The sequence below is a fragment of the Ambystoma mexicanum genome, chromosome 1p (assembly GCF_040938575.1).
Source record: "Ambystoma mexicanum isolate Mex_15411 chromosome 1p, UKY_AmexF1_1, whole genome shotgun sequence".
In the NCBI taxonomy this organism is placed as follows: domain Eukaryota; kingdom Metazoa; phylum Chordata; class Amphibia; order Caudata; family Ambystomatidae; genus Ambystoma; species Ambystoma mexicanum.
The window spans coordinates 797054323-797078339 of NC_090921.1; the positions used below are offsets into that span (position 1 = coordinate 797054323).

A 24017-nucleotide genomic window follows, 5' to 3' on the forward strand; every position below is an offset into this window, starting at 1 on the left:
ATAGAGCAGTCAATCATAAGATGTTCTAAAGTTTCAATTAATCAAGTATGGTTGAAGTGTTCCCACCTGCTTAGTATGAGATACCAGATAATTATAAAAACGTGTAGCAACTGATCTATTAATACCAACATCCCAGTCCCACCATTCAAATCTTTTTTGACCTTAACTGGATTAAAGATTAGAAGGTCAAGTGATATACCTAGTTGATTCAAATATTCCAAACATTCAATTTTGAATTCATGAAGATAGTCCGAAGAGGTAGTATCTGCACGAAAACCAGATTCCAACAAGTCTTATAGTGTACCCTTAGGGGTGGTTATTAGTTTTCTAAATAATAACTTTCTCCAAATGACCATTTTGGCAATTGATGTTAATCCAAGTTCATATCGAATAGCGTCCAACGGTACACAATTCGGTAAACACTTAAAAGGCGTGCTTCATGTTTTGGGTGTTTGGCTAATATCCATGAGGGAAATAACTCGAGACCATAGCAGAATTGCGGTAGGATCTTCTGTTTATAAAAGTGTAAAGTTGGAATAAAAGAGAACTTTCCGTAATTGCTGTCAACTATTTTAAGTTGAACAATTAGAGGCACAACTGTCAAGTCCAGATACTCCCTATAATGGGACTTCTGCATATTTCCATAAATAGTATTACCTAGATATCGTAGATGTGGTCTTACCACAAGTTTTATGTGGTTCAAAAACCATGAAAAATGTTTTACATATGCCCTAGGGTGCAACCGTATAATCACTTTTTTTTTATTTTCAATTATCATGAGATGGTTGGAAACAGAAACTTGTTCCTTCTCCATCTTTGACCAAGCAAGAAACAAAGGACCCGGGGTAACTATAAACGAACCCGGGAAACAAACTAAGAAATCAAAAAATGTGAAAGAATCAATTCATTCGAAGCCTTGGTTTCACGAAGCTTCTTGAGAAACGTGAAAGTCCTGACAACAGAAAATCTATCTAGAATAGATGTAAGAAGAGAAAATTCTGGTTCTTCTGGACAAAAGTCAGCAGATCCAGATTCCCCCCAAGGACTCATTAACCACTGTTCCTTTACAGGAATCTGTTACAGGAATCTGAAGATAGCGAGGTGGACTTAATGGGCTTTTCAGTCTACGAAGATGGTGACGTTCCTGAAATGGCATAGGATTTGAGGGCAGTTCAGGTTCTACCACCACAAATGACACTGGTGCAGATCCTTCCAACCTTAATGGAGTCCAGCACCCTCTCATCCTTTCTCACCCTGGCAGAAAGAAGAACGAAACTAAGGATCCTTACAGACCAATACACAAGTACCCCTAAACAGGAAACAATAATGAGTGAACTACTTTCTGAGCCAAATTCGGATAGTCTCTCTCCACATCAAAAGAAGACCTGGTGGGACAGACCTAGTAAAAGACAGGTTGACCCCAGGAGAGCAAATTCTAGTGGACCGAGTAGAGCCAACACTGAGTGGCATCCGAGATTAACAATCATCCTTGAGAGAATATTAAGAGCAGCAGATGGTCTGATATTAAACAGATCCAACATAATGACTCTACTACACCACATAGCAAAGCTAAGAGTCTTAAACACAGACGACATCAGGATAGTAGACTTCCCGAATGAAAGAGTGAATGACAAAGTAAATTTACTCATGGACTCTGTCTACCTTACCTCGCTATTGTTTGACTCAAATGACGAACTTCAAACCTTACGTTTTGACCTGAGAAGAAGAGAAAACACAAGCGAAAGGTCACCAGAGAAGATCGGAAGGATCATCACAAAATCAGAGGAAAATAGGGAGAATTCTCTGCAGGATGCCATCAGAAAACTGACAGGACCAGAGCAATTGACAATTCTCCTCCACCATTGCAAAATAAAGAAAATCTCGCCTTGAAACCAGTTCAAAATCACCATACGGGGAAGGGAGGCAGACCAATTAATAAGGAGAATGACCCACGACGGAACCATAACCACAGCATCACAAGACCAGCAATCCTGGAGTTGGCTGGCTGGGGCTCCAGCCGTAAAACACCATGATCAGAGCCAGAAGAATGGAGGGCTGAGAAAACTGAAAATCAGGGGCTCGAACACTCAAGGTCATGCTCACATTTTTAATGAGATGGACCCGGTAATAGCCAAACTAGCCATAATTTGCATCCAGGAATCTTGGTTGACAGAGACCCCAAATTTCGAGGGGTACTCAGTGCATTTAAACCTGGCCAAAAGTTGTAGAACTGGCAGATTTTCTCTAGGACTTCTGCTACTGATTTAGAAATGGACTCAACTTGAGGGTCCTACAGACCATCAATACAAACCCGTACATACAGATCCTGCTTATTTGTCTGAGGGAGCATGGGGAGAACAACAACAATCTCCTGCTCATATTTAATCTGTATTGGAACCCTGATGTCAAAGAGGGAGAGGCATTTGTGGATCTAGTGACTGATTGGATTGACGAAGTATACTCTGCTGGGACGAATATCTGGCTAGTGATTTGTGGTGACCTGAATTCAGATTGCCTCCCTAGAGGACCAGCGATTGCCGGAGGGCCAGCAGGAGAAAACGTCCCAAAGATCCAACGTGGCCGTGAATGGCTGGAAGAGATGGAGCTGAGAGGGTTGCATCTGCTAAGTGGTAACATCAAGGGAGACACCCCGGCAGCAGCTACCTGGACAAATGGAAACAGAAAAGTAACTCTGGAATACATTTTTGTATCTGAAAATCTCCTACCAGACACAAGTTCCCTAACTGTACACCCGTTACTGCACAACAACCATGACCCAATAATATGTTCAGGAATGGTGTGAGAAAATATTCATAAATGGAAAGAATGGGTGGAAGTAGGAGGAACAAATAGTCTTCGTCTATTACCCAAAGATATCCCTTAGTTAACAAAAGACTTACTTGCATGGCAAAATCTGGAGACAGAAGATGTTGAATACAATCAAAGTCTTGATAGCTTTCAGAGATTTCAGACACAACTATCTAAAGCCGTTTCATAAACCAAGACATTGTTATGACAAGGAGGTGGCAACAAACAAAAAACTCCTCAGAAAGGAACTTCGACAGTTGCAAATCTCATTGCTTAGTAACAAAAAGGAACTACTGCGGAAAAAGAGGCAAACATATAACAACTGGGTCAAACACAAAGCTTGGATCCTTCAAAGTAATGCAGAAACAATGCTAAAGGCTCTTAATAACAACAATAGTAAGACCTTATGGCAAGATTGGAAGAGGGACAACCGTATGCCCGCACCTACTAAACCGCATACCAGAAGAGGTGTGGGTAAAGCACTTTGGGAAATTGCTTGTAGCTAAAAACCCAACGACCACACAACCAAAAAAACCTAGCCGACCAGAGATGGAACATTGAATTTGACACAGAGGAAATGTTACTGTTAATAAAAAAAGCAAGCGGTCACGAGCACTGGGCCCGGACAGCATTTCCAATTCCATATTGAAAGCATCCCCGGAATCATGGACCGACTTCTACCAAATCCTCTTTAGTAAAATGATCCAAAAGGGAAAAATCCCAAAATCTTGGAAAGCGCCGATAGTGGTCCCGATATTCATAAAGGGGGACCAAATGGTACCAACGAACTATAGGCCACTCGCCCTCGTAGATGTTTTGGGAAAAACATTTTGCAATGATCCCCTTAAGTCGGCTGATTGAGTGGATATTGGCGACAAAGAGCTTTGACAGTAGACAGGCTGACTTCGTCAAGGAGGAGGGATGCAGCCTAAATCTACTGTTAATCAGCCTACTTAAACTCCGACTTATAAAGAACAAAGGGAAAATGTACATGGCTTGCATTGACCTGGAACAAGCATTCAACAGTATAGATCGAGAACTACTGTGGTAGAAGTTAAAATCAAAAGTATGTCCGAATGACTTATTAGCCATCAAAGATCTATATTCGGGGACAAACACGTAGATCAAGTTGGACCAACTGGGTAACCTGACCAGGAAAATAGACACCTCAAAAGGTTTGAAACAAGGATGTCCCCTTGCTCCCATCCTATTCAGCTTCTTTGTTATAAATTTGAAAATAGACCTGGCGGACAAAACATACCCACCCAAGTTAAACAGAGCAGATGTTGGCTGGATATTGTACGCAGATGATATGGTCCTTTTGGACCAGACAAAGATTGGTCTGCAGAGAAAATTGGATAACTTACAGAACTATGTAAATAAAAATAGCCTGAAGATAAACGCATCAAAATACGAAATGATGGTTTTTGGTGCTGAAAAAGGAAGCATAGAACGCTGGCTACTAATGAGAAACGCCTGGGTTTATCTAAAGAGATAAAATATCCCAGGACATTGCTTAGTGTCGCTACAGGGAAAGCGCATGATTGATTGCCTGAAGATGAAAGCACAACATCTAACTTTCCAGGGCAGGGTGATTGATCAAAGGTTTGGGAAATTCTCTCTCCAACCAATCGTAACCTTCTACAACCAAAAGGTGACACCAGTGCTCACTTATGGGGCAGAGGCCTGTCTTGGTCTTCGTTGGGCAACGTGGGACTTTCTGGAAGGTTTCCTCTGGAAACACATACTACATCTCCCAAAGGCCATCCCGTGGCAATCATTCGACATGAGCTCAGCCTCTCATTATATGTGAAAGTAGCGTGGAAGGCGCTGCTCCTCTTCAGAAAAGCAAATATAACAAATAGTCCCCGGCAAATTGATGTGATTAAGAACAAAGAACTAGGAATGAATGATTGGGTACTAAATCAGTGGAGGAACCACTGTACAACAATGCTACAGAATCTAGGAACCTCAACCGAAATCCTGTGTAAAAACCCAACACATGTAAAAAGTATTTTGTGGGCTGACGACTGGCGCGAAACAGAAGTTAAAAGATAAAGTTCCGCCATTCATACCCGGTCCAAAAACAATCATGGACAATTAAATGTTACCCCAGGCCACTTAAAACATTTCCCAATAACAAGCAGTGAGACCTGTTCCTGGGATTCAGGTTGAACGTGCTCGACGCCAAAACCACCTTAAGGAGATACGGATGCGAACAAGAAAACGATTGTCATCTCTGTGGTTCGCAAAGAGAATCAATAAAACATCTAACATTGTTCTGCCCAAAGCTGAAGGATTTAGGATCAATTCATCTTTACAACCAAATGTTCGAAAACCCTGGTCTGGGTGCGGAAAAACAATGGGAAACTTTGTACGGTGGCCAACACCTAATAACCACATTTGCCCTGGTAAAATTCCTTGAAGCAACTTTTAAAAAACTGAAGGAGTGTGCAAGTGACCAGTCTTAATCACCTATGGGGAAAAATTGGACTTAATGAATGGAAATACATGTAATGTGGAAAGTTTTAAATGGAATTAGATAAATGTTTGAGGACAGTGAAAAGTTTGTAATACATTTTTTTTGTTGTTGTAAATTTTCTTATTTCATACAGCTGGCTGTTTTCTAATTTTATGAGTGATTTTGCCAATCTTTTTGAAGTGACTTAGAAGTGGGTGTATTAGCCATTTATACTGCATGCTCAATGCTCCTAATGGGGTTAGCATTGTTTACTAATAAAATCTAATTTCACCAATCTAGGCCAATGAATAACGGATACTGTTGTCTCTGGTGTTATGGAAAGGGTGTTAAAATGCCCCAGTAAGTCTACGTGCTGAAAGAAGTATTCATTAGTGACTCATTTGTGTGAACATGTGGCCTTTTTATATTTAAAATAGTTTACACTAGGAAATACAAAGACTATCAGCCTAGTCATCTTGATAAGCAGCTCTTGTACCAACTACACTTGAAGCCAATTTTTCATCCAAACTTTCAGCACAGATGCCTTTAGATGGGGGCGGCAGTTTATGGAACATGGCACCGTCATATCAAAATAATTGCATTCCTATAGCTTCTGTCACCTACAGGCACTTAATGAAACCAACTTCTGCATCCAAAAGACGTCTTGCTGAGTGGACATTACACACAATTCACCTGGGAATTTTCAAGTTGGCAAAAAGGGTTCCTTCTTGGCCTCCCAACTGTGACGGGTCAGAAGAAGGATGCAGACTCTTTAAAGACACTTTAGGTACGTTTTATTAAATAACAGTGAGAAAGGCCTATCTATCCCTATGGCAGTGGGGTGTTCCCTACCTAAAGAATAACTAAAGTGCTAGTCAGTCTTTTTCTCAATGTCCAAAAATAATCTGTCTACCATCCAAACTAATACTATCTGCCCCTATCACTAATATCAAAATAAAGGCAGGAGAATTATTCCATTCTCCTGTTTCGTGCGCCCAGCACTGGTTCTCTTGTTATACATTTTTTTCCTTGAACAATTTTTTTCATAAATTCCAACAGTAGAGAGTTTAGATCCCACTTTATGCAAGTCTTTACTTGGTTCTACTTGATTGCTGATATAGGTTATATATGCCTTTTAACTTTTGATACTCTGCCTTTACTTGACACCCTTTTGCTTTGGGTATCCCACAGTCTTTCCTTTTCTTCTTAGATAGGAATATCTTCCACAGGCTTTTCCCCTCTTTGAGGATCTCTTTATTTCTCCCTTGTATTCACATATTTGAGATTTCTCTCTTTCATGCAGGTCCCTCTCTGGGAACGTTCTTCTCCTTCTTAATTCCATCAAAGTACACATTTAGTGAATGTACTGTATTTCTACTTTCCTCCCCTCCAGGGAATATTCTTCTTTCTTTACATAAATGATCACGCTTCACCTTTGACAATGCTATTTCTTTTATAGCCAAATCTCCTTCACTGAGTGGCACGGATATCACACTTATTTCATCACAGTTCGCATATTGTACTTCTTCTTTGATACTGGGACGAGTTATTTGTTCCGTGTTACTTTCCTCGTTCTTCTTCCAGTGCCTCTGTTGTATCGCGTTACAATCTCTCTTCTTCGGAAACGGTCCTGGGACTCTTACGGGTCTGGCAGCATTTCCTGTTCTTTGCTGTACGTGCGAGCCAGTGCTCTCGGCGTCCCCCGCTTGCCGTCCTCGCTCTTCTTCTGTTCTCTTAGCTCTCTCACCAGGGAGCCACGTCACCTGCAGTGGTATCCCTCTGATGGTCTTGGCGTAGTTGCACGGGTCCGCTGCCCACTCTGGCTCTTCCAGGGTCACGCCACCCTAACAGTTCAGCATTGGATCATTTTGGATCATTTCCAGAGCAAGTTTGGATTTCACGGGTTCCGCGTTCCGTGATGGCTCTGCCTCATCCCAGGCTTACATCGGCAGGGTACTAACCCCTGCTAGGAGACATTCTGCTCTCTCTCCTTCCATACTCGTTCTCCTTCCTTATATGGCAAGTGCTTTCTTCTCAGTCTGCTCGTCTCCGTGTATTGGTCACTTTTCATTATAGAGATTTTCTTTTTCTTGTGAAGAATAATATTCTTCTGCATCTTGTTCAGTGCAGTCTTTGTGTTTGGCAAGACTTGATGGTCCCATGTATGCCATTAGGCTTACTGGTGAAGGGAGTTCCTCACAGGAATGGGAGTCCTTGCCTCCAAAGTGGGAGTCTCTCTTGATGAGGTCCCACTTGCCTAGACTCCTAGGGATGGTGTTGTGGAGCGGGCTTACCTCCCTAGCCACTCACAGGAGGGGGTGAGGGGGGCACCTCTTTTGGGAGAACGGAAGAATTCCCTAGATTCCTCACACAACATTTGGAACTGATCAGAACCCACATCAAGGATTACATCTGGTTAAATAAATCATCCACACCACTTATCCAAGAAATTACTCATCCATTAATCATGCCATTCTGTAACCATAGACCTATAATGAATGCAGCTTGATAATACTGTGAATGTTTTATTAACCCAAGCAATGGTTTGTACAAGAGAGGGAAGAATGAGAAACATTAAGATGTATGTTTGTGACGTGGGAGGGAAGGATCATTTCAGAGGAATGTGCTGTGTTTTTGGAGGCCCATACAGGTTTGGCTTCCAAAGGTCAGTAAGTTGAAAGCAATCTTAAATACCCACAATTGATGTCATTTTCATACATGCCTGCATCTTTGATTGTTTTCTTTCTTTTTCAGTTCGATATTCTGCAACACTTTAAGGACTTCAACCCGCAGCATGTCAGGAAATGTCAGAATGGAATTAAATGGTGAATATTTATATCTTTGTCAAGAGTTGAGAAATTCCACCAATCAGTACATCTCAAGCCGTAAGAAAGAGCATAAAAAGCTATCGAAGGACTGGTATTTTTGATGCCATAAGTGACCTAGATCCCGCAAAACGTTTATATTATCCTTGGAATATGTTGGTATGCATATCTGGCTATGTGGGTGCAGATGTTAAGGTAGGGTGCAGTCCTACAATTATATGCAGAGCATTAGAATTCCTTGAAAAATGAGTACTCTTAAGATGCCTTACCCCATTATCTACCGGCCACACAGAGCATCCCGCTAGGTGTTGCCGCAGCTGGACTCCTAAGTGAATGCTTCCTGTTGAATGACAGAACAGAGAATACCATTTTTTCCCCTTTCTCACCAAAGGAGCAGCTCTCTGTCCTATATGCCTTAATACTCCAGCACACTGTCCACTTTCCTCCATTCTCTTGGTATGTGAACGCACAGTAACAGCACACGTGCCTTTTAAAAAATACAATAACAATAATTTTGCAAAAACATTGATCATGCACGAAGTGTAACTCCACCTCTTCTTACAGATCCCTTTTGTCTACACGCTATCACCGGACTCTGCACAAGTTTCAGGTGGTCTATTTCAGTCAAGTTCATGAGACTCCCAATTTTTGCCAGAGAGCACTCTTCCTGGCCACCATTGCTGTTGTCCCATCATGACTACAGTACACTCTTTCACTGTACCCAGATGTAATCCTTTCAGGTTTACACAGCCTTATGGTGGTAAGGACGTTCATGTCTCAAAGCTGCTGTTATTCAAATACACATACAGCACCCTTTAGTAATGACTTCTTCCCAAGATTTCTGGGACTTTTGCCATTGCAGGCAATGTGGGGCTATTTTATGGGCCTAATTAAAGACCTGCAGGCTTTAATGCCCCTCCAGCTCTGCTGCTACCACTCCGGTATCCTATTCCTCCTGCTCAACTAACATTGCTAGGGATCCGCCCACCTGCCTCAGACCAAACGTACAACCATTTTGAGCCCCAAGGACCCATTCTAGTAACTCCTCCGCAACCTCCATTGGTTTCTCCACACCCTTCATTGGCTCCTTCTCAAATGCTGCCATTGCCTTTGTAAGTACTGCCCCCGACAGACAATCCAAAACCGGGTGATACTTTAGACGAGTCAGGAGGGTAGATTTCTACTTTGCAATCTGCAAGGGATTAGGGGATTTTATGAAATTCATTGGCTTCCCTATTCCGTAAACACCATCATCGGAGGAAGGTGTAATCTTTGGTACTTGCACCCATAGAGGGACATTCATATCTGGTATCCATGTCCGAAATAATGTTCTTTTGGGGGCAAAGAGAGAAGCTGTTTTCTGCCCAGCCAGTAAACCATAGACTGCACCTCAGCTACAGGCCAGTTCCATCAGAAAAACATTCACATCATATTGATGCAGCTCAAAGGAAATGTCTCTAGGCTCAGATGCCAAATAACCTTCATGCAAGCAGCTAAGTGAAGTACATTTGTTCAGAAAAGTGCTTGGATCTTCCCTTCATTGGCTTTGAGCTTTTCCATCCTTGCACAGACAAGGAGCTCACCAAAAAGACCAGCTTTTATCAGTTCTGATAGGCCTGGTAATTTGTGGTATTTTGAGATGATCAGGAAAAACAGCATAGATCCCCCGTGAGAAGAGAAGGAAGAAAGTCAGATCCCAACCTGAGGCTTTTCCTCCATCATACCGTCCAATAATAAATGAAAGCAATAACATGAGCGTCTGGGAACACATGTGACCTGTAGGAGACAGATTGTCTGAGTGCTCAAATACAATTGACCTATTTTCAAGGACCTGTTGATGTGATCTGTAGTTACTAAGGGATCACGAAGTCCACTCTACCCCTCCATCTTTACCCCGCTCTACCCAATCAGGTGAGCAATTATTTCTGCAAGACATCACCCAGCTACACTCCGTGAAAGCCATACCGACAGTACCTACCCAGAGAGGTTATTTCACCAGATTTTCTGCACTACAGAAAAATAACCAGGCTTCCGGCCTGCTCCCTTCTCACAATTTTGGACCCCTCTCCCTACCTTTACAAAGGACCAAAATGATCATGCCGGTGCAGAACCAAGCACACCTACTCCTGTGCGCTTGGTTCTGTGCAGAGGATCTGCCAGGGATGGACTGACAACCAAATATGACCCTGGAATAGTTTTCCAAATTGGCCCATAATACATATTGTGAGTAAGCCCAATGCCATTAAGTAGTGTTTGTGGAGTCCTCCCACAAGAAACATTGGAAAAATGAGACTAAATGATGAATTTTAAAGTACATTTGTCTCAATATTGTGATTGACAAGTCGTGTAAGGAAGGCATGGTATCAACAGTAAGACCAACACAATTGACCACAGTTCAAGGGTGTTTTATTTCAAAAAGGGTTTTAAAACTACCCATCTAATCCTAAATCTACAGATGGGAGCAAGCTACGACCATCAAATAACGCAATCCTAGAGGTGTCTTGTCAAAATAAAAGGGCCTATACTAATGAATCTATTGCCAACCCTTACCTCCAAGTACAAATGGTGTGGGAAATAGTGTTATGAAAAAGAAAGAAGTGTTCACAAAATGATATGTCAGGATGTTCAGGCCATTGGCCTCCCTTCCCCACGTTTTCACCACGGGATAAGGTTGTTCACTCAAGCAAAGCAGTCTCTAGCTGCTCTAGCACGAGGATACAGTTCAATCATTAGCATCAGGGCCTTCTGTGCTGAAGTCTCTTTGCTTATCAAAGTCTCTTCATTCGGAGGGCCTGATGCAACCAAATAAACAATACGTTCTTTTCCTCTTTCAGATTTTCACAAATACTCAATTTAGGTGATTTGCTATTCACCCCGGATCACCCTCAGCCGGGCTCAGATCCTCTTAACACAATGTTCATAGGATATTCTTTTTCGGGTGACTCACGGTTCACCCCGGATTATCCTTAGCTGGGCTCAGATCGCTTTTAACAGAATTAGTCTCACTCGGCCGGGCTCAGACCAATTTCAATTAACATAAACTATCGAAGACTTTCGAATGTGCACCGGATTTGACTTGACCCGTTGCAGGACCAGTTCGATTTCACAATTCCTTTCCTTTTAACATTCGCCACCTTTCAGTTGGATACCTAACAGACTTTCGAATGAGCACCCACGTGGTGCCGGACCACTGAGTCTACGGTATTGTATCTTGGCTTCAGAGTTCAGTCATTCATCTGCTGTTTTAATTATATTTGCGCTGCTTGCCGCATACGCTCCATACACTGTTCCCTTCAGTTTTCTCTATACATTGTTGCTGCTTGCAACCTTGGCTTCAACACGGACCGGTCTGATATCAGTCTCCCCAACTCGCAGGACTTCACTGGTGCTGCTTTGTTGTAGGAGCCAAGGACAGTGCCACAGCGGCAAATGGTTCTCCCCGCCTGGACTATTGACGTGGGTGATCCCCGGGTACCTCTGACACACAATGGCACACAATGCAGGATTCTTCAACTGCGATTCCGGGTCTTACGTTTCCTATTTTCGAAGGCTCATGAAAGATTGTCTTTCGGTGAGAAGGTCAAAGGCACTTCCCTCCGTGCAATCCTCTTCTGTCTTGCCATCTTTCGCCTTGTATTAAACTGCTGTCTGGAAACTGCTGCTGCCTCGTGTGCTTCGCCTTGCTCAGAGTGTGCTTTCATGCTCCGCCTTTCATCCATGTGGGGAAGTGTGATGGAAATCCGGTATGTAATGATCAGTAATTGCCTGATCCTGCCTGACCATTGTATTGGGACACGTCAGGTATACAGCTCCAGTGTTAGCCCATTTCCTCTCACAGTGAGCTGTCCGTGAGAAAGTGTTTGTGTTGGAAAGCGGGGGGTTGAGTTCCTAAGTATTCTGCCTGGTAGGATGGTGTTACCGGGAAAGGGATACCGCTTCTTGCCATCCGGTGTCCCACTTCCACTCCATGAAGACCCCTCATCCAGGTGATCCTCCCGCACTGGTCCACCCCCAGGAACTGGATCCAAAAGAGATGGCCGTGCCGTGGCCACCTGGATGACAGATGCCCGGGACTAGCGTGTGAGAAACCTTCAGTTTTCTCACAGTAGTTAAACATAAAAACATGTTATAACATGTGGTCATTGTGAGGAACATCATACTGGAAGCATTATAACAAATTATTTACTTTGAATGGATTGTGTCCTCCCATGTATTCCTCATCGTTGATATATTCGTAAGTCTGCTGGCAGCTTTGGAATGTTTTTTCCCATGGTATCGAGCGCCAAGCGCCGCTGATTCGTGGCCCTCGACAGTCTCCGCCCTGTCCTTGGCTGTGACGTTGACACTGGTATAAGAAGCTCACGCAGCGCCCGTTGCTTCAGTTCAGTTTTTCAGCATGCTCAGCACGCTTCGGACGTTTCATCACCTCCGCGACTTCTTACTGTGCATTTTCAGTAGTTTCAAAGTTTGTTTCAAATTTATACCTGAAGACCGGTTTCAAACGGTGCTCCGATTGTGGCTCTAAAATTTCCATTACGGACCCACATTAGATCTGTGGTTCCTGTCAGCTCATGGCAGTTGAGGCTTTGAGGGAAAGGAGAGGGAAACTCCTGGCAGGTAGGCCCTTTTCTAAATCCCCTTCTACTATCCCTCCCAAAAAGAGGTTGTCGGACGAGTCCAGGGAGGTTTCCTCTGTGAGAAGGCATTCCAAACACTGGAAGCGCTTGAGATCCAGATCTCGTAATTCCTCCTCATCTTCATCACACACAAAAATGAAGAAACAAGGCCATTGTTCGCGGTAGTCTTTATCAGAAGCCTCTCCTGATAGATGGGTAAACTTTCCAAGCAAGTCGGCAGCTTCTGCTAACTGGGAGAAATGTGTTCTCCAGATGCTGGCCGTTTTTGAGAAGGCGGCTCCAATAGTCCCTTCGAAGGAACCCAAGAAAGCTTCAGTCCCCGCCGCGTCTGGTAAGACCAGCAGGGAGTCTTCTGAAATGACTTCTCACGCTCTGAAGAGCACAAGCAGTAAGTCTCCTCGACATCTGTTGAAGGACTCTTCGTCTCTCCACAAATTGAATCCTACATCTTCCTCCTCGACTACTGTAAAGGAGGAGGTACCTGGCCCATCGAAGCCAATGTTGCAGTCTGAGCTGTTAAAGCTGTTGACGCCCTCGGCGCCTTCGCAGCCTTCTATCGATTTGTGGAAGTCATACAAGCCTTTACCTAAGGCTGACTTCTTTAAGAGCATGGGGTTGATTTTTGAGGAGGAAGAGGAGAAGGAAGAGGATCTACCTTTTGGCTTGGGGTAAGGCACTCCCAATGTACCTGATAAATTATTCTTAGAGGACTCTAGGTTACAAAATCCTTTGGACACTCTGAAGGATGTTAGTGGCTTAGACACCTCACCTGAGACAGATTTTGCCAGTCATACATCAGTGATGGGTAACGTTACGGAATGTTTGTTGGGGAAAACCAGTTTGAAAAGGATGACCTCACAGACATCCTGGATAGGGTGCACCCCAAAGGAGCCTGTGTTACCCTTCCACACTGCATTGAGAACCAGATTGTTAGAAAACTGGTTAAAGGAGGATATGACACAGGTGGTCAACAAGAATCTGGCCAAGAATTACATTCCTGCCACATTAGATTCAGGTTTTCAATCGAAACCCCCCACTCCTGAAAGCTTAATGGTGTAGGCAGCCACGTCATCTTCTAAGGTTGCAGCCTATCCTACAATCCCGTCCCCCCCATCCCTCTGGATAGAGATGATAAAAGGTTTGACGCCTTAGGGAAGAGGGTTTTTTCTGCAGACCACATTGCCCAGAAGGCCGTGAATGTGACTTGTGCCCTGGTGAAGTACATGCACACCTTGTGGGACGTAATAGCTTTGGCTGTGGAACATATCACTGATGGAGAGAGGAGAGAGGGGTTTCTTAAACTGGTGCAGAATGCCATGTGCCAATCGCTCCAGTCTGGACTAGACTTTGTAGACTCAGTAAGCAGAGCTATTGCGGCGAGTACTGTTGCCAAAAGATTTGCTTGGGTGAGAAAATCAGGTTTCGCACCTGATGTCCAATCAAGACTCTTGGACATGCCATTTGATAACTCTCAGCTTTTTGGCTGAGAAAAATTACAGGCGTCCAAGGCGGCAGCTAAGTTGCTGGCAGCAGCAATACATCAGCCTCAACAAACTCAAGGGTCTTCCCATAGTTGGAGGGGTCAGCCTTTTCCTTTCTACTCAATTGCTAGTGGAAGAGGCCAGTTTGCACAAAGGGGCCAAGAAGAGCTCCCTGTGGCTCACGAAAACAAAGAGAATAAACTCCTCTCAGCCTCTGCTTCTTTGGCCTCTCAGCTTTCGCAACAACCCCAAAAACCCTCTTTGAGTCCTTGGCTCACAGGACTGTGGTGGGGGTGCTGGCTGACTCAGCATTTGGAGAGTTAGCGAGGCATAACCTCCGATGCTTGGGCACCACAGACAGTGGCTCATGGCTACTGCCCCCCTTTCCTAGGAAAACTGGATTGTCCTCCAAGAGGCCACGCCTTGAAGGATTCGGATCTGCTTCTCTTACAGGCGATTCTCACCCTGTTGGAGAAAGGTGTGTGGGTCCGTACCAGCGGCGCAGTGTTGGTACACTCCTTATTTTCTAATCCCCAAGGAGGACGTAGGACTGCGACCCATCTTGGTCTTGAGATGCATGAACAAATTCTTCAGGAAGGACAAGTTCAAGGTGGTTACTTTTTTGCAGATTCTTTAGGCCCTTCAACTCCAGGATTAGTTAGTGTCATTGGACCTTCGGGATGCTAACTTTCATGTGCCAATTTATCCCAAGTACAGAAAGTACCTGAGGTTCGCTGTTATCGGTTCTCACTATCAGGTTCGGGTTCACCTCGGCCCAAGGGTTTTCACCAAGCTCATGGCGGTGGTGGCAGCAAGTTTAAGGAGGGAGGGGATTCACATCTACCCCTATCTAGACGATTGGCTGATCACAGCTTGTTCTCCCGAACAAGTTCAGGATCATCCCAGTCAGAATTGCCACTTCCTTCATAGGCCGGGCTTCTCCCTGAATTTCAAGAAGTCCCATTTGACATCTCAGAAGCTTCAATTTATTGGAGCGGTCCTGGATTAGTCTGCATGGAAAACTTCATCCCCTCGAGTTGAGGTCTCAACGCCTTTTGCAGAAGGTCCAAAAGTTTCAGAGTGCCCACTATGTTATGGCCTTCGATTTTCTGAGGTTTCTCGGCCTCCTGGCATCCTGCACTTTTCTGGTTCCAGAAGCCCGTTTGAGAATGAGGTCCCTTCAGTGGGCACTCAGATCCCAGTGGTCACAGTTCTCCAGCAGAATGACAGACCTTCTTCGGGTCCCGAACAAGGTCGCACAGGGTCTCCTGTGGTGGGCCTGTCAGGAGAACATGATGAAAGGGAAACCTTTTTGACAGACAACCATGGCCGGAGATAACGGTTGTGACAGACTCCTCCCTCATAGGGTGGCGAGCCCACATGAATGACCTGTCCCTCTGCGGTCATTGGTCTCTGTCGGAGTCCAGTCTTCACATAAGCCTTTTAGAGCTGAGAGCAATCAGACGAGTGCTGATGGCTTTTTTGCCTTCTGTACGGGTGAAAACTGTCCTGAAGATGACGGACAACACAGTGGCCATGTATTACCTCACAACAAGAGGGGGGTGTAGGGTCACTGCCACTCTGCAGAGAGGAAATGCAGCTCTGGTTCTGGGCAGTACGAGAAGGAATCTCTTTACTGACAATTCACCTAGCCGGAGATGAAAACATAGCAGCAGATGCTCTGAGCAGGCAGAGCACTGTCTCCCACAAGTGGAAGTTAGCTCAGGAAGTCCTTCTTGAGATCTTCGCCCTTTGCGGAAGCGCTCAGGCTGATCTGTTTGCGTCCAGTGTCGACAGGAAGTGTGACCTATTCTGCTCCAGGGAATTTCCTCATAGCAGAGCGCTAGAGGACACATTTGCAGTCGACTGGGAATGTCAACCCCTGGATGCGTTCCCACAAGTCCCCATCACTCCTCATGTCATCAGGAAGTTGAGGAAGTTCGGGAAATCCATGATCGCGATTGGGCCAGGAGAACTTGGTACCCGGACCTTCTAGAGATGGCCATCTGCCCTCCAATTAGTCTTCCCTAAAGAGAGGATTTGCACACGCAGGAGGGAGGTTGCCTTCTTCATCCAGAAATCAGTACCTTGAACTTTCATGCCTGATTTATGTAAGGATAAGATCCGAAGACTGGGGCGTTCCAGAAGATGTAATAGAGGTGTTGCTTTCCTGCTAGAAGGCCAGCAACTAAATCTCTGTACCTCTGCGGTCGGAATAAATTATGCAGCTGGTGCAGGGATTAGAGTATTGCAACTTTTACGAGCAAAACTCCTTCTGTACTATCATTTCTACTACATTTGGCCCATTAGGGGCTTCAGTTTTCCACGGTAAAGGCTTATCAGTGCTTTCTATGTTAAGCGTTCACTATTTCAAAGTTCCTGTAGTAGTGCAATTCCTAAAGGGATTAACCCTTTTATTGTACCGGATTGGGACTAAAATATGGTGTGAAGGTTTCTAATGAGAGCACCTTTTGAACCCTTGCATTATTGTACACTCTGAATGTTAACCCTCAACCCCTTAACTGATGAGGTTTTTTCCTCCCCGTGCTGAGTGTTTTGGGACATTTCAGTATGTCACCATTTAATCCCTTGTAACTTTTTAGTTACAAGTGATATCCTGGCCAAATGTGCACCCATTTCTTCCCACATATATGCAGTCATAACGCCACCAAGGATTCTTGGTTTGCTGTTGGGGGGGTTTGAGAAAATAACAAAAAAGTGACCATATTTTGTGTTTTTTCAGAAAATGCCAATGAAAGTATGTACCAAGAAGCCTGTGGTTTCTTTCTTGTACGAGCTAAGAAAAGGTTTGCAGTTCTTAAAAAGCAATTTTCCAACCTTTCAAGAACAGGTTGAGTTGAACAAATACATTATCTTTTTCATAAGTGTAATTTCAATTTTGTGGGAGGTAGGTGGGGGGGAAATCACCTACCTCCCACAAAATTGAAATTACACTTATGAAAAAGACATGTTTGCACAGAATGGCAGAGGGTAGGAAAACTCAATATGAACACAGAAAGGCATACATTTCTGAAAAGAAGGTACAATTCCAAGTTCAGGAAGGGGTCATTTGCGCAGGTCAGGCAACACCTATGGACCCATAATTCCAATAGTTTGGCAAACAAATTGGAAATGTGACAGAAAAAAAACATTATGTGCTGGACATGTTTGCACTACTAAGGTAATAGCTTCCATGAATATTGAGAAAAGCAATGCACCGCTACATTCCCCTGGCTCTCCTAGTTAGGAAATCCCCCATTTTTCGATGGTTTCACAAAACCATCAATACCATGAGCCAAAAACCAAGCCATGGTACACAGTATTTTTATGCTGACGGACTAACTGACTTAGTTAGCATTTGAAAATAATGAAAACCAATGTTGTGAAGAATGCCAAACACACATTTTTTTAAAAGGGCACATGCGGACCTTTTGAAGGATAGGTGACTTGCGCAGGTCACAGAAGAGTACAGTGCCCCAAGCAGCGACGAAATGTAGGGCACATTTGGGAAATGATAGGGTTGTGTAGAAAACCGCAGTAGGAAAATGTATGAAAACGTTATCAAAGAGAAAACACATGTCCTACCTTCCCACAGGTGTCCCGATGAAAACAGTACCCCTCGCGTGTGTGGGTGCTCTGATGTGGGCGCAAAGGAAAAAGGCTAAACCACTGGTATACCGAACGCCCTCGGGGGACAATACATATAGTGTTTTTGACCTTCTACATAACCCACAGATTTAGGCCTGGGGTGTTGCAGCCACCAAGGAAAACGGGGAACCCCATACATTTCTGAAAGACACCCGTGGGAATCCAAAGAGGTCTCACTCGAGTGTATCCCGCTACAATTTATTAGCCAGAAGTCCCAGCAAAGTCCAATATGTAGGGGATAAAAGCGAAGTTTAGAGACATTTGCGACCAGGAAACCACCGAAACACGTGCAATAACCCATGCCCTACTTTCCGACGTTCCCACAGGTGTCCTGATGAAAATGGTATCTCATGTGTGTCGGTGCACTGAACCTGGGCGCTAAGGGAAAAGGCTAAACCACTGGTACACTGAATGCCCTGGGGAAGACTGGATTTGGCCTTCTGGACAACCCACAGATTTGGGCCTTGCATGTCTCAGCCACCAAGGAAAACAGGGGACCATATACATTTGAGAAGAAGACACCCATGGGAATCCAAAGAGGTCTCACTTGTATGTGCCACGCTACAATTTATTACCGAGAATGCCCAGCAAAGTCCAAATTGTAGGGAAAACATCACAATTGTGAGACGTTTGCCACCAGGAAACCACCAAAACACACATGCAACAACACTTGTCCTACCTTACCACATTCCCACAGGTGTCCTGACGAAAGCGGTACCTCACGTGTGGGTGCACTGACCTGGGCGCAAAGGGAAAAGGCTAAACCACTGGTACACCGAATGCCCTGGGGAAGCCTGGATTTGCCCTTGGGAGCCTGTCTGTAATATGTGTTGACTGTCCCCAAGTCCAGCAGCGGTCCCAGAGATCCCCGGAGGGAAAAGCTGTAACGCAGACCAGCTAGAGCTCTAGGACGGCTGGGGGTGATGTCCCCGGCATGGGCGCCAGGACGGTAGGGGGTGATGTGCATGTGTCGGCCAATCTGGGTTGACCGTCCCCAAGTCCAGCAGCTGTCCCAGGGAGCCCCGGCAGGGTCACCATCTCTCCCCGGAGGGAAAAGCTGTAGCGCGTTATGGCCAGAGCTCCAGGACGGACCGGGGGTGCTGCCCGCGGCTTTGTGTGCCTGTCTCGCATTTGGGTGAACCCTCTCCAAGCCCAGAGCCGGCCCCAGGGTGCCCTGGAAGGGACCAACCCCTCCCCGGAGGGAAAACAACTTGAATGCAGCCCAGACGGAGCTCCGGGACTCGGGGCTGCTGCCCCTTGGTGCCTGTCTCCCATTTAGGTCGACCGTCCTCAAGCTCAGCAGTGGTTTCAGGGAACCCTGGCTGCTTTCCTGTCCCTCCCTGGAGGGAAAAGTAACACAGCCTGTAACAAGTCTGCTGTGCTGTAACACAGCACAGCAGACCTCAAGGTGATGCCCCCCGGCCTTGGGCCTCTGCCTCAGACGTGTCACTGCCCTCAAGTAGCGCCCGGGAGCCCCGGCAGGGTCCCCATCCCTCCCTGGAGGGAGAAGCTGTAAGGTGTCATGACCAGAGCTCCAGGACAGCTGACGGTACTGCCCCCAGCCTTGGGCGCCTGTCTCACATGTGGGTCACCTGTCCCCAGGCCAGCGGCAGTCCCAGGAGCACCAGCAGGGTACCCATCCCTCCCAGGAGGAAAAAACTGTAATGCTGCCCTGCCAGACCTCTAGGACGACCGGGGGTGCTGCCTCTGGCCTTGGGTGTCTGTCTCGCACATGGGTCCACTGCTTCTCAGCTCAGCGGCGGTCGCAGGGATCCCCGGTAGGGTCGACATCCCTCACTGGAGGGAAAAGCTGTAACGCAGCCCAGCCAGAGCTCTCGGACGGCTGGGATGACTGCCCCCGGACTTGGCCGTCTGCCTCGCACATGGATCGACCACCTCCCCACCCCCAGCCCAGTGGTGGTCATGGGACACCCCGGCAGGGTTCCCATCCCTCCCCGGAGGGGAAAGCTGTAACACTTAATGGCCAGAGCTCCAGGACGGCCGGGGGTGCAGTGAGAAACCTTAAGGTGTCTCCCTAGCTAGTCCCCAGGGATCTGTCATCCAGGTGGCCCAGTATACCGCCATCACTGTTGGATCCAGTTCCTATGGGTGGACCAGTGAGGGAGGATATCCTTGGGAGTGGAAGTGGGAGACCGTTGGGTGAGACGCGATACCCCCTTCTGACACCTTTTCCCCATCCTACCACGTAGGACATTTAGAAACACTGCCCCCCCCTTTTCCCACATGAACACTTTCGCACATCACGAAAGACAACAAAGTAACACCAGAGCCGTTTACCTGATATGTCCCAACACAAGGGTCAGGTAGAGTCAGGTAATTGATTAGAATCGCACACACCTGACGGTCCTTGCCCTTCCCCACAGGGATAAAAGGTGGAGCATGAGAGCACAGTATGAGCAAGGCAGACTGCACAACAAGACCGCTTTCCAAGCACAGCAGTTCAAGAGGAGGAGGAAGGCGGCGAGAGGCTGTCAAGGAGAGAAGTGACGTTGCCCTTTCCATCCCAGACCTGCAAGACCTCTATTGAAGGAAACTTAAAACTGCAAACAATAGCCCAAGTGTGTTGCAGCAGATGTCAACGGTACACAGAGCGTGCCTACGTTGATAAACTAGACAGAGGGAGACTCCTGCTACCGTGATACCGGCCTTGACTCCAGATATAGTGAAAAGCCAAGCGGTTCTGCACAGCTGGTGAGTCGAAGTTGAACCGATAAAGAAACTGAACTGTGTTGATTGAAAGTCACAAAGTGGCACATTGAGCAAAGTGCAAAGAACTATAAATTGTTAAGGGAAGACCAGCTGCAGAAGGGTCCGGCACCACATGGGTGCTCACTCAAGAGACTCTGGTTGATCCCACGTTGAAAGAAACTACTGATACCACAAGGCCCTAGGGGAGCCGGGAGGAAAAGGTCAAAGTGGTCATACAAAGGTGTAGCAAAATCCCCCATACAGTCGAAAGTCTTTGACTGACAAACCATTGAAAATGCAATGGAAGTAAATCCTGCATCAGAAGAAAGTAAAAGTAATTGTGAAATGGCAAGAGTGAACCCGGCAGAGGGATGCCAATAAAGAGGGGTGAAGGCTAAAGACCCAAGAAACCGTGTGTTGACACAAGTTTACCCGGCAGAGGGATGTCCAGGGTGAACGGTTTAAAAAGACATTAAGATTTGTCAATTCAACCGAGAAATCATTTTGAAATATAAGCCAGAATGAACCTGATTGGAAGGAGGCTGACATTCGAGAGGGGTCTGCGCCCAGAAGAGGGGAACCCAGGGGTGAAGAATCATCACCTCATGTGCAATCTGAAACTTTTTGCTTGTCAACCTATCAGATCTTTGGAAGCATGAGAGACAACCTCTGAAGATCCTGATATTGCTATGAACTGTTTGAGGGGTCATACGCCCGGTTGTAGGGGGCTCAGGGCTGAAGCCATCACCCAACGTACATTTGGGACAGAACTTCTTTTGTTTGTTATTTTTGAAACCCATCAGGTCCTTAGGGGCAAGAGACTTTTTGGAGAAAAGAGACTAAACCACGAAGGTCCTGTTAAGAGAAGCAGGTCTGTTGTCTTGTACTCGGAAAGCTCAAGAGTGTGCTGTGCTCAGGAATCCCGCCTTGTCCCGTGCTCAAAACATGGGGAAGGTAGAACCCTGGCTAACACATCCTGACTTATCATTTGTGAACACTTCTTTCTTGTGAAACCCTATCCCACACTCTTTTTGTATTTAGCTTAAGGATTGGCAATAGTTTTATTTTAGTGTAGTCTTTTATTTGACACAAATCCAATAGGACTGCCTTATTATTATTTAATGGTTGTAGCTTGCTCCCATCTTAGATTTACGTTTAGATTAGGCGTTTTTTCAACCTACCTATAGAGTTTAATGAACACACTTGAACTGTGAACAGTTGTCTGTCTATTCTTGATACCATGCCTTCCTTACATATGGTGTCAGCAGTGGGATGTGACTCAATGAAACAAATTGGGGAACCCTACAGTTTCAAAAGAGCCTCTAGCCCTTCCATTGCCACCAAGCAATCAATAGGGTTTGATATCTGTAGCAGTAGGGAAAAGATTTCTACAGATTTAGTTTCGAAACCCACTCCCGGGTGACATTCGATGGGCCCTAAAATCTGGCCTAGCGTGGAAGTTCGGGATAGACGTCTAAGCAGGTATTATTTGGCAATCCCTTTTGAGGTGCGTCAGGGAGAACAAATAGCCCAGGGAATTTTTGAAAGAGCTCTGTTTCCTCAGTTTAAAGAAAGTGAGCCAGATAAAACAGAAAGAGGTAATTTAGTCCTTGGGGAAGCTGATAAATCTCTTAACATAGAAGAAAGGAAGGGAGAAGAACCCACCATCTATCCTGACCTAGCCTTCGTCCAGCGAAATGATCCAGCCCACGCGGAAGCTTTTTTATAAGCTGTAGAAGAGAAGACTCTACAGAAGGTTTAATAAAAACCCAACTGTTGAAACCCAAGAGTCACCAAAAGGTTGTACTGGAGATTGTGCATTCCCATGTTACCGGGGGGCATTAAGGGCAATCTAAAACCCAGGCGCATATTAGTGGGAAGTTTTACTGCCCAGGTATTCACACCAATATAGAAAGCTTTCATTCAGACGTGCGAAATATGCCAAAAGACGAGTACGCACATCCTATTACCTTCCCAACTGAACCCGTTGCCCAACATAGAGGTCCCCTTTTCAAGAATTGGTATGGACATAATTGGACCTCTAGAGACATCCAGATTAGGTAATAAATATGTCCTTGTGATTATGGATTATGCAACCCGATTTCCTGAGGCATTCCCAATGCGAAATAACACCACACAGCAGATCCTTTAACATCTTCTTCCGTATATTTTCAGGGTCAGCTTTCCCATGGAAATACTAACAGACCAGGGTTTGAAGTTTAAGTAAGCTTATGGCCGAAGTCAGAGTTACTCCATATTACCACCTTACAAACTTCTGTGTACCATCGTCAAGCCAATTTCTTGGTAGAAAGTTTCAATAAGTCCCTAAAACTAATTTTACGGAAATTGGTAGACAAGGATGGGAGAGACTGGATCCGAATGATCTCGTGGGCACTATTTGCAGTGAGGAACTCACCCCCCGACCCCCTCAGGCTTCCACAGGTTTCTCTCCTTTCAAACTATATGGAAGAGAGCCCAGAGATGTCCTGCACATGCTCTGGGAAACCTGGGAAGAATGAGAGGGGGCCCCCATTCCTATCTCGCAAACCACCACCAGAATGCGAGAACATATGAAATTGGTTCGAGATTTACTTTTTACTCATATGGAAAAGGCCCAGAGCCAACAAAAGGCCATTTTTGGCACGCGTTCAGAGGAGTGGTTCAGCTGAGTGGTGCTGTCTCGCTGTGGTGCCTTATTCCCCGGCGCTTCTTTCGGCTGCCTATTACCCCGTGAACCATTGCAAGCAACCTCAACGTTTGGACTTTGGCCCACCCCCCTGCTGATGTTGGCCCGTCCCCCTGCTGCCGGTCCCTCCTTCCAACTGCAGCTGACTCCTTATCTTTATCGCGTGTGCGTGTTCAGCGCAGTGGTTCAGCTGAGTGGTGCTGTCTCGCTGTGGTCTCGCTGTGGTGCCTTATTCCCCGGCGCTTCTTTCGGCTGCCTGTTGCCCTGTAAACCATTGCAAGCAACCTCAACGTGTGGACTTTGGCCCGCCCCCCTGCTGACTTTGGGTAGGCGTGCCGCATTGGGCCGCTTCATTGTAAGACAGTAACTGGCGTGCCGCCAAGTAGTGATTGCTGTATTTTCTGTTTCATTTGCAGCCCGCCCCCCTGCTGCCGGTCCCTCCTTCCAACTGCAGCTGACTCCTTATCTTCATCACACGTGCGCATTCAGCACGCGCGTTCAGAGGAGTGGTTCAGCTGAGTGGTGCTGTCTCGCTGTCTAGCTCTCTAGTGAGCTGCTAGCCACCCCACTCTACATCCACACGTCCAGCTTTTAAACCTTAAGTAAGTTCTATCTTTCTCTAAGATGCAATCCAGGCTCCCTTCTTTAAAAACAGGTATGCCTGTCACGTTAATACCAGGTGGGCTTAAATCATCTTTAAATGTCATGTCAACTGTCCCCAGATTAAAACAATCTATTGCATTTTGTTCTACGCCCGTAATA

At 45.7% G+C, this 24017-nt stretch overlaps 1 protein-coding gene across 4 annotated transcripts in view; it reads left to right on the top strand.

Annotated features, from left to right (window-relative positions):
* The window catches only part of TDRD10 (tudor domain containing 10), a 1872714-nt gene that overhangs the window by 364771 nt on the left and 1483926 nt on the right, over window positions 1-24017 (top strand). For 3 of the 4 annotated variants that reach the window (XM_069652002.1, XM_069652018.1, XM_069652008.1), the window contains one exon: window positions 8024-8094. The exons of the other annotated variant lie outside the window; for it this stretch is intronic. In XM_069652002.1, the coding sequence (XP_069508103.1) occupies window positions 8024-8094 (71 nt within the window). The remainder of the gene's footprint in view (window positions 1-8023; window positions 8095-24017) is intronic. 4 annotated transcript variants of the gene reach the window in all.